The following is a 17,252-nucleotide window of genomic DNA, read 5'->3' as shown; positions in this document are numbered from 1 at the left end:
TTGAAGTAATCCTCCAGGGCCACAGTAGTAGCGGAGGCAGGATCTCACCTTTAGCACATGTTTCAAGCCAAGGAGAGTCAAAAAGCCCTTGCCTCACTATAGTCAGGGCTTGTGAGAAGCAATTCTAAGCTGTTTTTTGCATTTTCCTTTGCTCTGCTTTGGCATGGATGCAACTGATGGGATTTAAAACCTGTTTTGTATTCCTCCTGTGTCAGGCTGTAAACATTGAGGCTGAACACAATTGCAGTTGGCTGCGGTGCTTGATTTTAGTTTATTTTTGCATTCTTCGAGGTAGAGTTTATGGTCCACAGGGAGTAATTTTATGCTAAATCACATGCAAATTTGCTTTACTTTTTAAAATAAATGCCTTCAATGCTACCTGGTTTAAAATCTATAGCCCAGACCTGCCTGCTTCATGCTTGCAAACTACCCTAAGCAGTGAGCATTATCTGTCCATCTGTCCACTACAGTTTGCTTTCAGTCCCAACGCTGGAGCCAGAGTTCGTGGAGCTCCTTTGCAAAAGGAGGGTGTACAGAGTCCCATTTGCTTGCTTTGGCTCTATTTCCCCTTTCAAGGGCCTCTATGGAGTTTCTGTAGAACCCCTACATCTCAAAGAGATGCAGTCTGGCAGTCTCAGTTAAGCTATTACCTCTGAAGTCTCCTGGAAGTGCATTCCTGGAGGCTATTCCAGAGTTGCCACTCAATAACCTTTGGTCCCCAATTTGGCTTTGGGTGGTCAATGTTATGAGGGAGCTGTGTTTTACAACAGTGAGGCGTAGGACACGGTTATTTCTATGAGGAGCAATGCTTTGAATTACTAGTGAGAAAGAGCTCTCCTATTAGGATGGGAGACCCTGGGTATCAAGGAGCCAGAATACCTGATGGCGGAGGGTCCAACATCTTACCTAGACCTAACTTTCGGTCGTCCTCACCATTTCCCATTATATAATTCAAACCCAGGTCTATCTACATGCCTTATCCTTATTCTTGTTTGGAGTGATTAACTTGGTACAATACCATCTTCAAAGTCAGCTGGGATGGGGCTTTTGTTAATCCAGCCAAATGGAGAGGCTTTTAAGAAGCAGTCAGCAAAGAGACAATAGGAATGGCCATAATGATCCTTGTATGTGAATAGTGCTTTTTAAACATCTTTATTACATATTATTTATTATTTTTATGGGTACATAATAAGTATGTATATTTACAGGGTACATGAGATATTATGATACAGGCATATGATATGTAATAATCACATCAAGATAAATGGGGTATCCATTACCTCAAGCATTTATCCTTTGTGTTACAAACAATCCAATTATATTCTTTCAGTTATTTTAAAATGTGCAATTAAATTTTTATTGACTATAGTCACCCTGTTATGCTATCAAATGCTAGGTCTTATTCATTTTTTTCTTTTATTTCTTTATTTATTTTTAACTTTTATTTGAGGTTCAGGGGTACATGTGCAGATTTGTTATATAGGTAAACTGATGTCACAGGGGTTTATTATACAGATTATTTCATCACTCGGGCACTAAATAGTACCCAATAGTTATTTTTTCTGATTCTCTCCCTCCTCCCACCCTCTATTCTCAAGTAGGCATCAGTGTCTGTTGTCCCCCTCATTGTGTCCACGAGTTCTCATCATTTAGCTCCCATTTAGAAGTGAGAACATACAATATTTGGTTTTCTGTTCCTCTTAGTTTGCTAAGGATAATGGCCTCCAGCTCCATCATGTTCCTGAGAAACACATGATCTTGTTCTTTTTTATGGCTGCATAGTATTCCATTATGTGTGTGTGTGTGTGTGTGTGTGTGTGTGTGTGTGTATAGCTCTTAAATTTAATTAGATCCCATTTGTCAATTTTTCTTTTGTTGCCAATTGCTTTAGATGTTTTTGTCATGAAATCTTTGCCCATGCCTATGTCCTGAATGGTATTGCCTAGGTCATCTTCCAGAGTTTTTATAGTTTTGGGTTTGACATTTAAGTCCTTAATCCATCATGAATTGGTTTTTGTATATGGTGTATGGAAGGGGTCCAGTTTAAATCTTCTGCATATGACTAGCCAGTTGTCCCAGCACCATTTATTGAATAGATAGTCCTTTCCCCATTGCTTGTTTTTGTCAGCTTCATTGAAAATCAGATGGTTATAGGTGTGTGGCCTTATTTCTGGGCTCTCTATTCTGTTCTGTTGGTCTATGTGCCTGTTTCTGTATCATTACCATGCTGTTTTGGTTACTGTAGCCTTGTAGTATACTTTGAAGTTGGGTAGCATGATGCCTCCTGCTTTGTTCTTTTTGCTTAGGATAGCCTTGGGTATTTGGGCTCTTTTTTGGTTCCATATGAATTTTAAAATAGTCTTTCCTAGTTCTGTGAAGAATGTCATTGGTATTTTTATATGAACAGCATTGAATCCTTACATTGTTTTGGATAGTATGGTCATCTTAATGATATTGATTCTTCCTACCCATGAGCATGGAAAGTTTTTCCATTTGTTTGTGTCTTCTCTGATTTCTTTGAGCAGTGTTTTGTAATTCTCATTGTAGAGACCTTTCACCTTTCTGGTTAGGGGTATTCCTAGGTATTTTATTCTTCTTGTGGCAGTTGTGAATGGGATTGCATTCCTGATTTGGTTTTCAGCTTGACTGTTGTTGGTGTATAGCAATGCTAGTGATTTTTGTACATTGATTTTGTATCATGAAACTTCGCTGTAAGTTGTTTATTGGTTGAAGGAGCTTTTGGGCCAAGACTATGGTATTTTCTAGATATAGAATCAGGTCATCTGCAAACAAGGATAGGTTGACTTCTTCTCTTCTTATTTGGATGCACTTTATTTCTTTCTATTGCCTGATTACTCTTTGCCACGACTTCTAAGACTACATTGAATAGGAGTGGTGAGAGAGAGCATCCTTGTCTTATGCTGGTTTTCAAAGGGAATGCTTCCAGCTTTTCCCCATTCAGTATGATGTTGGCTGTAGGTTTGTCATAGGTGGCTCTTATTATTCTGTGATGTGTTCCTTCAATGCCTAGTTTATTGAGAGTTTTTAACTTGAAGATATAGTAAGTTTTATTGAAAGCCTTTTCTGCATCTTGAATAGCGCTGTATAACTTGCATAGCACTTCCATATGACCTCATCCAGTCTTCCCATCAAGCCTGTCACAGGAAGTCAGGCAGGGATACTCATATCCATTGTTTTAGGCAAAAATAAGTTAATGTATATTAGAGCCCAAACATTAATGTGAGTGCTTTGGGTTGTGGCACAAGATAATTCTATTATTTTCCTTTTGCCTGTCTGTATTTTACAAATTTCCAAATGTGAGCATATATGAATTGTAGGGTTTGGTTTTGGGGTTTTGTTTTGTTTTGTTTTTAAAGCCACAGTGGATAAGAAAACTCAGCAATTGATGAAGCTGTAATGTCTAAGATGCACAGAGTATTTGCATATTCTTTCTGTTGTGGACAAAAACCTCCTGACAGTGCAACATCCACCATTCAGACACTTCTGAGATATGACTTCTAAAATTGCTACAGCCATTCCTGCCATTTCCTTCACCTCCCTCTCCTCCCCACTCCCTTTTTCCCTTTTCCCAGCCCATCTCTTGGTCAAAGTCCTGAAAAGACAGGCTCAAATCCCAGTTCTGCCATGACTTGTCAACTTAACCAAGTCGTTTCCCAGCTCTTAGCCTTAATTCCTCCTCTGCAAAATGGGAAGTATTCCCTTCCTCACAAGGACATAGCCACAGTAAGTGAAGGCCCTCAGAAGATGGATATTCCCAGGATTCTCCCATGTCTGCCCTTGGATCTAGCAGACTTAGTTCCACAATACCATGAAGATAATTTGAAGCTTAAGGGCTGAATTTTATTTTACAGAATGAAACTTGAGGCCCTGAGAAGTTAAGGGTCTTGTACCAGGTCTCACCAGCTTACAAATGGTAGGACCAGAGCCACAACTCAGGGCTTGAGCCTGCTCTCCTCACCACTCTAGCACACAAATCTTTGATTTGTTATTGGAAGATTTCGCCTACCCATACCTTCTGTTGACATCTAATCAAATGTGTTTATTATCTATATCACCTCTTTTTTCTCATCCCCATCCTCACTTCCTCCAGGCATTTATGTTTGAATCATCTTTAAGTCTGGCGGTCACAAAGTGGGGACTCAAGGCCTCCAGGTGTTTGGATGAGAACTACCACAAGTGCTGGGAGCCACTCAAGAGCCACTTCACTCCCAACTTCAGGAACCCAGCAGAACCTAATTGAGACTGAAACATTGCTACCATAATTAAGAGTCGATTTGTGAAGGTTTCTTCAAAATCTCATGCTTTCTGGTAGTATTGGAGGAGGGGGTTGGTTAAAATGAAAACTCACTTTTCATAGTCAAGTAACTCAGAACTTTTGTGGAAATGCATTTGCAAAGTTCTATGGCTGTCACCTTAATTACTCAATAAACTTGCTGGTGTTCTGTGGACGTAGTGATTGGTCATAATCAAGTCTTGATGAGACAAACCTGGCAGGTCAGGTCAGTCTTGCTAAGATTGAACCAAGGCCCAGGGCCCTTTCTCTTGTGGTTGGCCTGAAGGCCTTCATTCTAGGAGCACAAGTCCAGGCATATACTAGATATCACAAGACCAGGCCATAAAGCCAAATATTAAGACCATGAGCTGAGACTGGAGGTATGGCAAAGCTCTTAGGAGCCAATCCAGACATGGGGAAATTTAGGGGATCATGAGTGCTCCAAATATCCAGCTTTCAATCGATGACGAACCAGGCCAATAGGCTGTCTAATCTTGGTAGTCACGTAGCAGCCAATATGATGATACTGGAGAAGAACACCAGCCACCAAGAAGTGAGAATCACTCATTTTCTTGGGGTGACCAACTGTCCCAGTTTGTGCAGGACTATATCAATTTTTTCACTGAAAGACCCACATCCCAGGAAACCCCTCAGTCCTGGTCAAACCAGGACAGTTAGTTACCCTACCCTTCACTCAGTTATCAATCCATTCAGTAACCACACATTGAGTCCTTACTACCAGCTATAGACGAAGATGCTGGGGATGAAGGGTTGAATAAAAAGAAGCAGGCTCTCCCCTTAAGGAGCTCACAGTCTGGAGAGATAAGGGCCAAAGAAAATCAAGGCCCGAGTACAAGGCCATGACAAAAATTTCCACTGTGTGAAAAGCAGTACCTACCAGTTCCCTTCCTATGGTCAGCATCCCTCCCAGAGTGCTGGGCTGCCCAAGACTTTGGATGTGAGTTGATTAGAGTCTCCCGGTATGAAAAGACAGGCAAATCTGAACAGAAATATGACGTAAAATGATGTTTTTCACTACTTCAGTTCTGTACTTTTAGCACATTTCCCCAGCTTTGTTGCCATAGTAGCAATTTTGATATGCTGCTACCAAATTTTCATTCAGTAAGATGTAGTGAGAGTCAGCTATGTGTCAGGGCCTAAGGACTAGGATTGCCAGATAAAATATACGAGGCCCAGTTAAATTTAAATTTCAGACAAACCACAAATAGTTTTTAGTGTAAGTATGCCCTGTGCAATACTTGGACATTCTTATGTTAAAAAATTATTAATGGATTACCTGAAATTCTAATTTAAGTGGGTATCCTGTATTTTTATTTGCTAAATTTGGCAATCCTACTAGGGGTAAGTGGTCAAGGAGATAGGCATGGTCCTGCCCCTACCAAGGTTACATTATAGAGAGGGAGATGACATGACTTCCCCCTGGAGAGATAGCAAATAAAATAAATAAATAAATAAATAGAGGGAGTTCAAGTGCCGTGGCTCACGCCTATAATCCCAGCACTTTGAGAGGCCAAAGCGGGCAAATTGCCTGAGGCCAAGAGTTCAAGACCAACGTGCCCAAAATGGCGAAACCCCATCTCTACTAAAAATACAAAAATTAGCCGGGCGTGGTGGCACATGTCTGTAATCCCAGTTACTTGGGGGCTGAGGCATGAGAAATGCTTGAACCCTGGTGGCAGATGTTGCAGTGAGCCAAGATCACACCACTGCACTCCAGCCTGGTTGACAGAGCAAGACTCTGTCTCAAAAAAAGATAATAATAAAATAAAGAGAGGGAGACAACAAAATAAACAAAATTATTACAAACTGTGGAACGTGCTGAGAAGAAATCAAACAGGGATTGATATGGAATAACAAGTGGTATGAGCTAAGAGAGCTCTTTCTTCTGAGGAAGGAAGATCTTCAGTGAAGATGCGACTTTAACTAGACCTAAAGGATAGGAAGGAGCAAGTCATTGGAAGAGTGGGGATGGGGAGAGGTGGAAGTGGGAGAAGCATTTTAAGAAAAAGCCTCATGGGTTCAAGTGCCTGAAAGAGGAGTGAATGTGGGGTGCCCAAGAGGAAGCTATTGCGATAGTCCAAGCAAAAATAAACCTTGTCCTGAACTAATGAGGTAGCAGCAGAGACAGAAGTGGATAAATTCCAGAATGTTTTAGAGTAGACCTGAAATGACTTGGTGGATTGAATGTAATGGGTGACTCAAAGAAGAGTTAAGGACAGGGCTGGGATGACTGCTAGGTTTCTGGCAATGATATTTCATGGTCTCAAAAACTAAGGTGAAGATATCTTTAAGTCTGACGGAGGTTGATACTCTTTTTTTTTTTTTTTTTTTTTTGAGGCAGGGTCTCACTCTGTCACCCAGGCTGGAGTGTGGTGGCACAATCGCAGCTCACTACAGCCTCAACCTCCCGGGCTCAAGCGACCCTCCCACCCTCAGTACTGAGTAACTGAGACTATAGGCTCACACCACTACACCCAGCTGATTTTTTATTTTTTGTAGAGATGAGGTCTTGCCATGTTTCCCTGGCTGGCCTTGAACTCCTAGGCTCAACCTATCCTCCCACCTTGGCCTCCCAAAGTGCTTGGATTACAGGTGTGAGCCACCATGCTTGGCCCCGATATTCTTTCATACAAAAAAAGTTTATTAAAAATTAAACATTAACTAGTAAAGAAGTCAGTACTTTAAAATAAGTTTAAAAATTGACCACTGTAGCAGAGGCTGCCAGTGGCTTACCTACATCCCATCAGCAATCACCATTCAGTGCCAACTGGCTGCTTTCAATTGCCAGCACTGGCAACTCTGCCTGAAGCCAAAACCAGAACTCAGCCAAAGTGCTTAGGAATGAATGGTCTTGGATGTAGCCTTTAACCCATGACAAATAGGAATTAGTGGATTAATACAGCAGCTCTGTCACCTCATACCTCTGAGGTTTGTGTTCTGCCCTGGCTCTCTGCAGCTCCCAGAGGAATTCTGCTCCAAGTGCCCACATGGCAACTTCTTGATAATGCACCCATTATTCACATCCTTCCCTTCCCTCTAAGTTCCCCACTCTCCTAGGGTACTTCCTGGACTCTTCTCTCAACCAGTGACTAAGACAACCACCGAAATATTTCATTCACAAACCCCAGCCTTCCCCTTATGAGTTCATTCTAACACTATTCTTATACACATATATAAACTCTCACCCATTTCAGCTCACTCTACTCTCAATTTTGTGGCAAAGCCTTCCTAGGGCTAATGCAACATTCCTGGTTGACATCCACTTAGCACCCAAGCCCTGTTACTTTGTCACGCCACTGCTGGCTGCAGCTCCTTAGCTGGAGGCAAGATTTCATCCAAGCCAGACTGTTCATACTAATTATAAAAAGATTTCATTTCCTTTTGTTGTGCCTCAGATCAGCTAGAAAGTTTCCTGTATCATTTTCTTAATTCCGTTTTCTAAGATGCCTTCCTCTACCATGCTCCCCAAGAAATATGCCATCTCTTTGCTTAGAAATAGAAAACCTTAAAGAACAGAAAGCACCCTGATTAGATTTCTTCTAATGACAGGAGAATTTTCTGCCAGATCCCCTTGGCATCTTTATATATATATATATATATTTTTGGTTAGGGAAAGGTGCAATAACAGCCACCTTCTTTCTTTCTTTCTTTCTAAGAGATGTCTTTCACAGCCCAGACTACTAGCAATGGCTCAGAACTAATGGTGCTCAACAGAAGCAGTTTTGTCCTTCCCACCCCAAGACATCTGGCAAAGTCTAGAGACATTTTTTGTTGTCACAACTGGGGAGGGTGCTCCTGGCATCTAGTCAGTAAAGTCTAGAGATTCTGATAAACATTCCACAATGCACAGGACAATCTCCCACCACAAAGAACCACGTTCAGAAACGCTCCTCTAGAAACAATGGTTCTCAAGTTCGTCTGTGCATTGGATCTTTTGACAACTCCATAACTCACAGTGCCCAGAGCATGCCTCAGATCAACCAAATAGAAACACTAGGGATGAGACCCAAATATGATACTTTTTTTGAAACTCCTCAGGTGATTCCAATGCACAGGCAAGGATGAGGACCATTGTTTTAGGAATTTCAAATCAGTATCCAAAACACCCTCTATTTCCAACCTCAGATCCTGGTCCAAATCAGGGACTGGTTTTGTTTTATTTATTTTTCAGGGACAGGGGTCTCACTATGTTGCCCAGGCTAGCCTCAAATTTCTGGGCTCAAACAATCCTCCTGCCTCAGCCTCCCAAGCAGCTGGGACTACAGGCATGTGCCACCAGGCCCAACCATATCAGGGTTTCTTAAGGTGTACAGAAAGGAGGTGAAAAATCCCTAAGGCTCCCAACATTTGAGTAACATAATGGGATGAGCTGAGGTATAGAGTGAGGGATTGCCCTTCAGGGCAGTGTTAGATATGAGTTCTAAATTTCTTTTCAAAGAATGAATATGTCAGTATGTTCAATTCTTTGCCTTCTACTTTTAAACTTAACTTTCTCATAAAGCAACCTTTTTTCATTACCTGCTCCACCCTGACTCATTCCGATTATCTACTCCACCCTGACTCATTCTGATTACATGCTCTGTCATAACCATTTTTCCCAACAAACCACTCACCCCTTCAGTCTGTTTAAATTAGCCAATCAGAATTAGTTTAGCCTGTGTGGTCTAACCCTAGCCAATAGGGGAACGACACAGCAGCAGGGGCCACATGCGTCAGGGATAAGAACCCCTTCCCCTTCCTTGTCCAAGTGTGTGTTCACCATTGCTCCATCTGTAAGGGCACACCCTTCTATATAAGTAACTTGCCTTGCTGAGAATTAAAAAGAAAATGTTATATTCGAGTGCTATTTCTTTTGCAGCACCAAAACTTTATTTATAACAATTTGGGGGCTCATCCGGGATTACATTCCACTCTGGGGGCAGTCTCTGGTTTTCTCTCATGAGGAGGCATGCCCCGCCCCCTTGTGGTGGCCTCAGGGGTGAGAAATCAAGACCCACCCAGTGCAAGGAATAACCTGAGCTCTCAGCAACGTGGGAAAAAGAAAAAAACTGGCCCACAGCCTAGCTTGAAGGATCCTCACATACTGAGACAATGACTCTGTGCACAGACCAAGGAAGGAGAAGCCGCAGGAGCCAGTAAAGTATTTCCTTGGTGGTCGGGACTAAGGAAAAAGCTGCGAGGCGGTAAATCATTCCTTGGTTAGGACATACCAAGTAGAGAGAAACTGCAGGGGCAGTAAAGCATTCCTTAGTTGGGACTAGGGAAAGAAAGCCACAGGGGGCAGTGAAGTATTCCTTAGTTGGGAAGTCTTGGAGGTTAAAAAGAGGTGAGAAATCCCCATGATGGGAAGGTTGAACCTCAAAAAGAGGTAAGAAATCCCCATGAGGGAGGGTTAAACCTCAAAAAGAGGTGAGAAATCCCCAAGGGGGGATTGAACCTCAAAAAGAGGTGAGAAATACCCATGGGGGAGTTGAACCTCAAAAAGAGGTGAAAAATCCCCATGGGGGGCTGAACCTCTAAAAGAGGTGAGAAATCCCCATAAGTAGGGGGTTGAACCTCAGAAGGAGGTGAGAAATCCCCCATGGTGGGGGTTGAACCTCAAAAAGAGATGAGAAATCCCCATGGGGGAGGTTGAACCTCAAAAAGAGGTGAGAAATCCTGATGGGGGGGATTGAACCTCACACAAAACTCCAGTAGTAAGAAAAATATTCAGAACTCCCCTTTCCTTTCCTCTTGGGGGAAGAAAGAGTAGCTCCACTCCTGCCAGTCCCTCCTCCAGGGGAAAGGGAAGGAGACTGGAGAACAGCAGCATAAGCAGCTGGCAGAGGCAGGGAAAGAACAGCAGAGAGGAAAGAGGGAGAGAGAGAAAGAGAGAGAGAGGGGGGATGGAGAGAGAGAGAGAAAAGAGAGAGACAGAGAGAAAAGAGAAAGAGAGAAAAAAGCAAGGGGAAAGAGAGACAGAGAGGGGAAAGGGGAGGAAGAGAGAGGGGAAAGAGTGAGAGAAAGAGAGGCAGAGAGAGAGGAAGAGACAGAGACAAACAGGCAGTCAAAGAGAGAGAGAGAAAGAGAGAGAGAGAGGAAGAGACAGAGACAAAGGGGGAGTCAAAGAGAGAGAGAGACAGAAAGTCAAAGAGAAAAAGAGAGAGAGAGAGACAGAAGTAGTAAAGAGAAAACAGTGTACCCTATTCCTTTAAAAGCCATGGTAAATTTAAAACCTATGATTGATAATTGAAGGTCTTCTCCAAGACCCTGTAACATTCCAATACCACCTTGTTGTCAGTGTAAACAAGGGCGTAGCCCAAAAGCACTGAGGCCACCGACAACCCATAGCCTTCCTGTCAAAAATCCTAGGCTGGGCATGGTGGCTCACTCCTGTAATCCCGGCACTTTGGAAGGCCAATGTGGGCAGATCATGAGGTCAGGAGATCGAGACCATCCTGGCTAACACGGTGAAACTCTACTAAAAATACAAAAAATTAGCCAGACATGGTGGCGGGCCCCTGTAGTCCCAGCTACTCAGGAGGTTGAGGCAGGACAATGGCGTGAACCTAGGAGGTGGAGCTTACAGTGAGCCGAAATTGCACCACTGCACTCCAGCCTGGGCGACATAGCAAGACTTCGTCTCAATAATAATAATAATAATAAATAAATAAATAAATAAAAATCCTTAACCCAGTAACCCGCGGATGGCCCAAAAGCATTTAATCTGTAGCGGCAACTGCTTTGCTAGCAGAAGTAGAAAAATAACTTTTAGAGGGAACCTCATTGTGAGCACACCTCACCAGTTCGGAACTATCCTAAGTCAAAAAAAAAAAAGCAAAAAGGTAGCTTACTAACTCAAAAATCTTAAAGTATGGGGCTATTCTGTTAGAAAAAGATGATTAAACATTAATCACTGATAATTCCCTTAACCCAGCAGGTTTCCTAACAGGGGATCTAAATCTTAGTTAATTACCATACAAAGGTCCGACCAGACCTAGGAGGAACTCCCTTCAGGACAGGACAACAATAGATGGTTCTTCCCAGTGACTGAGGGTAAAAGACACAATTGGTATTCAGTAATTGATAGGGAAACTCTTGTAGAAGTAGAGTTAGGAAAATTGCTTAATAATTGGTCTGCTCAAATTGGAAGCTGTTTGCACTCAACCAAGCCTTAAAGTACTTACAGAACCAGGAAGGAACCATCTGTACCAATTCTAAGTTAATTTGGACTAAACAAGATCTTATTAATAGCAAAGGATAATTGAAATCCCAAACTTACAAGGTTTTCAACAAAAGTAAAATTTGCTAAAAGTTAACAGTGTAACATGTATTATCCTAACTTCTAATCTTGAGGCCTTAGACAGTCTAGTCCACAGACATGAAGGAAGTTTACTTTGGAAAAGAATGGTTATCATCTTTGTGTAAAAAGGAATGTTATATGGTAAAATCTTGTCCTAAAATAAATTAACTGGTTGTTTAAAGAAAGGGATATTTGCAACAAGTCAGAAAGTTGAGGCATGTCAAAGAATTGTCTGTGAAAGTCGTGAGAAAAAAATGCTGTAAAAGGGAATTTATGAAAGATGTGTTGTATAGTTTAAAAGTAATTAGGCCTCCTGAATGTAAAACTATTGAAGAAACAGTTTATGTGCAAGGTGTATAAGGAAAGTAAAATATACCTTTGGTAAAAGGATTTTAAGGAGGCATAAGAATGTGGATTTTTACCTATTAAAAGGTTAAAAAATATTTTGTTTTAAAGATTTAAGCAAGTTTTGAAATGTTAATTGTGAAGGAAATTCTGTGTGTAAACATATTGGCTAAAGTTAAAGGGGTATCATCCAGTTTTTCTGTGAACTGGACATTAAAATAAAACCACAACAGGTTTTTCTTAAAGCACTAACCTGCTCTTTAACAAAAATTATAAAAGGTTAAAAAGAGTCTATAAAAATCTTACCTTATGGTCAGACATTAAAAATTGGATAAATATGTCTACAAGGTTTTATTAAAATTAAGTTTAACATGAATAATACTAATATAAAGGTGAAGTTTAGCTTATCTGATATAAAAATTATACAGGAAGCATTGTCAAATGTAAAATGATGTTTGGCTTTCTTTAGTCTAAAAACTAATAAAAATATGAGCTAAAGGAAATTTCTCAGTAAGAAGGCACCAAGGACTATAAAGTCCACTGCTGATGTCCCCACATTTAAAATAAAAGATAGAATTTCTTAGAAATTATATACTTGGTTTATCTTCCACTTTCCTTTCCCTTAAAACTAAAAGTCTTTTTGCATAGGTACCACCCCTAGAATTTCTGGTAAACCAGCACCAGCCTGAGGATCACGTTCTCATCAAACAGTGGAAAGAAGGAAAACTTGAGCCAGCCTGAGAACGACCCTACCTTGTGCTGCTAACCACCGAGACTGCTGTTCATACAGCGAAAAGGGGATGGACTCATCACACCCGGGTCAAGAAAGCGCCACCCCCCTCCAGAGTCATGGGCCATAGTCCCAGGGGAAAACCCTACCAAACTAAAGCTAAGGAAAATTTAACTCTTTCATCTATGCTATTACTCTTTCTTCTTTCCTCGCTCTACTGCTGACCATCTAGTTATTAACATAACCAAGTCTATTTTGCCTCAAACTATTACGTTTAATGCTTGCCTTGTTATACCCTGTGGGGACTTGCCAAGTCTAAGACAGCTCTCTACTTCAGAAAAGTAGCTTTGTCCCTCCTGACTCTCCTCAGACTGGGCATTAGTGAATTGGGACCATTCAATCTGAGGAGATTTCACTAAAAACCCCAGTGTCAACCAGGAGTCTTGCTCCCTGATGTAGAGCTTTTATGCCATAGTTGGTCCAATGTTCTTTGGACCAATGCTCTTTGGACCACTAAAGAGCAAGAAAAGAGCCACAACTGGTTTTTGTAATTTCCTAAAACCATACATTCATTTTACTAGAAGGATAGCCCCCTGCCACCAACGGTCAGCTAAACCGGTGCAATCCTATACAGGTTATTATCTCGAACCCTCAAAATTGTTCCCCTTTTCTAAGCCAGTTCATTTCTTTAAGCCTGTTTTATGGTATGGGGGCTAAGGTTTCAGGAACAGACCCTTTGGATTCTTTGAAATGCATTTCTTTGATCCCCCGCCACCTGCACCTTCCTCTAAGCCTTCTTCCGAAACCTCTCACAATTGAGCAATTGCTCCTCCGCCATCTAACGACAAGACCAAGATAGCTATCATAGAAGTTACAGACTTAAAACAAACGTTGGCAATTAAGACAGGATACCAAGATGCAAATGACTGGTTGGAATGGATCAAATATTCCGTCCACACGTTATACAAAAGGAATTGTTATGCTTGTGTTCATGGCAGGCCAGAGGCCCAGATTGTCCCCTTTCCACTAGGGTGGTCCTCCAATTGACAGGGCATGGGCTGCATGGTAGCTCTTTTCCAGGATTCTAGAGCCTGGAGTAACAAGTCATGCCACGCTCTCTCTCTGCTATATCCCGAAGTCCAGCATCCTGCAGGTCAGCCCCCGAGAGCCATCCAGCTTCCGTCTCCCAACACTAAGTTCACTTTGTGTCTCTCATGACAGGGAGGAAATTTAGTGTTCCTTGGAGACCTGAAGGGATGCAGTGAGCTTAAGAATTTTCAATTCAATTTTACTTATCAATCAGTCAGCCCTTGTTCATCCCCAAGCGGATGTGTGGTGGACCTTTACTGGACACTCTGCCGAATAACTGGAGTGGCACTTGTGCTTTAGTCCAATTGGCTATCCCTTTCACCCTGGCATTTCATCAACCAGAGGAAGGAAAAATAAGACATCATAAAGCGAGAGAAGCCCCTTGTGGGTCTTTCGACTTTCACATCTATTTAAATGCAATTGGAGTCCCACAGGGAGTACTAAATCAATTTAAAGCCCAAAATCAAATCGCTGCAGGATTTGAGTCACTATTTGGTGGGTGACAATTTATAAAAATGCAGATTGGGCCAGGCACAGTGGCTCACGCCTGTAATCCCAGTACTTTGGGAGGCCGAGGCAGGCGGATCACGAGGTCAGATCCAGACCATCCTGCCTAACACAGTGAAACCCCGTCGCTATTAAAAATACAAAAAAAAAATTAGCCGGGCATGGTGGTGGGCACCTGTAGTCCCAGCTACTCGGGAGGCTGAGGCAGGAGAATGGCGTGAACCCAGGAAGCGGAGCTTGCAGTGAGCCGAGATCACACCACTGCACTCCAGCCTGGGCAACAGAGCGAGACTCCATCTCAAAAAAAAAAAAATGTAGATTGGATAAATTACATCTATTACAACCAACAGTGATTTGTTAACCACACTAGAGATGCTGTTAAAGAAATAGCTGAGTAATTAGGGGGCACTAGCCAGATGGCTTAGGAAAATAGGATAGCCTTAGACATGATATTAGCAGAAAGAGGAGGAGTTTGCGTCAAGATTAAACTTCAATGTTGAACCTTCATCCCAAACAACTTATACGGAAGTATAACAAAGGGATTGCAAGGTCTGACTGCTCTACCCAGTGAGTTAGCCGGCAACTCAGGGGTAAATGACCCCTTTACAGAACGGCTAGAAAAGTGGTTCAGTAAATGGAAAAAAATAATAGCCTCAATTCTTACTTCCCTCGCAGCTGTAATGGGTGTACTTATTCTAGTGGGTGCTGTGTCACACCGTGCATCCGTGGGTTGCTGCAGCGACTCATAAAAATGTCACTTACTAAAACCTCCCTTAACTACCCTCCACCTTATCCAGACAAGCTTCTTCTTTTGGAAAATCCAGCAGAACAACTAAGCCAAGACACGTTAAAAAGTTTGAAAAGAAATTGCTGTAAGGAAATGCAAGATGAGGGGTTGTTAGGTATGAGTTTTAAATTTCTTTTCAAAGAATCAATATGTCAGTATGTTCAATTCTTTGCCTTCTACTTTTAAACTTAACTTCCTCATAAAGCAAACTTTTTCGATTACCTGCTCCACCCTGACTCATTCTGATTACCTGCTCTGTCATAACAATTTTTCCTGCCAAACCACTCACCCTGTCACTCTCTTTAAATTAGCCAATTGGAATTAGTTTAGCCTGTGTGGTCTAACCCTAGCCAATAGGGGAATGACACAGCAGCAGGGGCCACGTGCATCAGGGATAAGAACCCCTTCCCCTCCCTTGTCCAAGTGTGTGCTCACCATTGCTCCATCTGTAAGGGCACACCCTTCTATATAAGTACATTGCCCTGCTGAGTATTAAAAAGATAATTTTATATTTGAGTGCTATTTCTTTTGCAGCACTGAAACTTTATAACAGCAGTGTGGGGAGGGGCACTACCTCCCATAATAAGCTTGAATTCTGCAAGGGTGCTCAGGTGGGGCACAGGGAGAGTCAAGGTGTTGTAGGAGTTATTAAGAAATTATTTTAGGCAGATACAGAGGAAAAGGGGTCCTTCAGAAGTTTTCATTTTTTAAAGCATCTTCAGAAACCTTTCTTGTAAAGCCCGGGCTCTTAGAGCCAGGCAGGCAACCTTTGATATGCAAATGCAGGCAGTTAGAAACTGGGTCCACCCAACATATCGATTCCCAGCATTATCCTCTTGCCCTTGCCCCCACATGTGCTGGGCAATATGGCCACCCCCACATATCCCCTGTGTAGAACATCATGGCAACCTGTACTTTCATATTAAAAGGCTAGGATGGGAGGGCCAGCTTTCTCGTGGGCTACATGAAGGACATGCCTCGTCAAACCAATCCCCTGAGCCCTGTGCAAATCAGACACCGCCTCTTCCAGCCTATTCATAAAACTGGCTGATATCCATGGCACTTGGCGGAGCCCCCCTCCCTCTGTCTCTGTACAGGGGAGTGAAAGATTCTCCCCAGGGCCTGAAAACTTAAAGGAATGAATAACTCCTCCCTCCTCAGGCCCAGTCCCAAGGCTCCAGGCCACTTGTGCCAGCAGCATGCGTCAGCAAGAGAGCAGAAGCAGAAAGAGAGCTGGCTGGAAGACACATACCCCCTGAAGACTGAGGAAGAGGCCATCAGGGTACTGCGTAGCAGCTACATCAGACTGAGACACTTCCTGTTTACGGGAGACTATAAAACCCCTACCCCGTCCTCATTTGGTGCCGATGCCATTTTAGGCCTCAGCCCGCCTGCATCCAGGCGCTCATTAAAACAGCCTGTTGGGAGAAATGCAAATCAAAACCACAATGAGATACCATCTCAAGCCAGTTAGAATGACAATCTTTAAAAAGTCAGGAAACAACAGATGCTGGAGAAGATGTGGAGATATAGGAATGATTTTACTCTGTTGTTGGGAGTGTAAATTAGTTCAACCATTGTGGAAGACAGTGTGGCGATTCCTCAAGGATCTAGAACTAGAAATACCATTTGACCCAGCAATCCCATTACTGGGTATATACCCAAAGGATTATACATCATGCTACTATAAAGACATGCACACGTATGTTTATTGTGGCACTATTCACAATAGCAAAGATGTGGAATCAACTCAAATGTCCATCAGTAATAAACTGGATAAAGAAAATGTGGCACATATACACCATGGAATACTATGTAGCCATAAAAAAAGATGAATTCATGTCCTTCGCAGGGACATGGATGAAGCTGGAAACCATCATTCTCAGCAAAATATCACAAGGACAGAAAACCAAACACCACGTGTTCTCACTCATAAGTGGGAGTTGAACAATGAGAACACATGAACACACAGTGGGGAACATCACACACCGGGGCCTGCTGGTGGGTCGGGGGCTGGGGGCGGATAGCGTTAGGAGAAATACCTAATGTAAATGACGAGGTGATGGGTGCAACAAACCAAATGGCACATGTATCCCTATGTAACAAACCTGCATGTTGTGCTTAGGTACCCTACAACTTAAAGTATAATAATAACAATAAAATAAAATAAAAATAAAAATAAATAAATAATCCACCG

General features: G+C 42.2%; 1 protein-coding gene across 1 annotated transcript in view; it reads left to right on the top strand.

Annotated features, from left to right (window-relative positions):
• The window catches only part of HGD (homogentisate 1,2-dioxygenase), a 54,157-nt gene extending 49,690 nt beyond the window's left edge, over positions 1 to 4,467 (top strand). Inside the window, exon 14 of the mRNA XM_054481052.2 lies at positions 4,112 to 4,467. Within this exon, the coding sequence (XP_054337027.1) occupies positions 4,112 to 4,261 (150 nt within the window). The 3' untranslated portion in view covers positions 4,262 to 4,467. The remainder of the gene's footprint in view (positions 1 to 4,111) is intronic.
• Positions 4,468 to 17,252: the final 12,785 nt, after the last annotated feature.

Source organism: Pongo pygmaeus, chromosome 2 (assembly GCF_028885625.2).
Source record: "Pongo pygmaeus isolate AG05252 chromosome 2, NHGRI_mPonPyg2-v2.0_pri, whole genome shotgun sequence".
In the NCBI taxonomy this organism is placed as follows: domain Eukaryota; kingdom Metazoa; phylum Chordata; class Mammalia; order Primates; family Hominidae; genus Pongo; species Pongo pygmaeus.
This window is presented reverse-complemented; position numbering and strand designations above follow the sequence as displayed.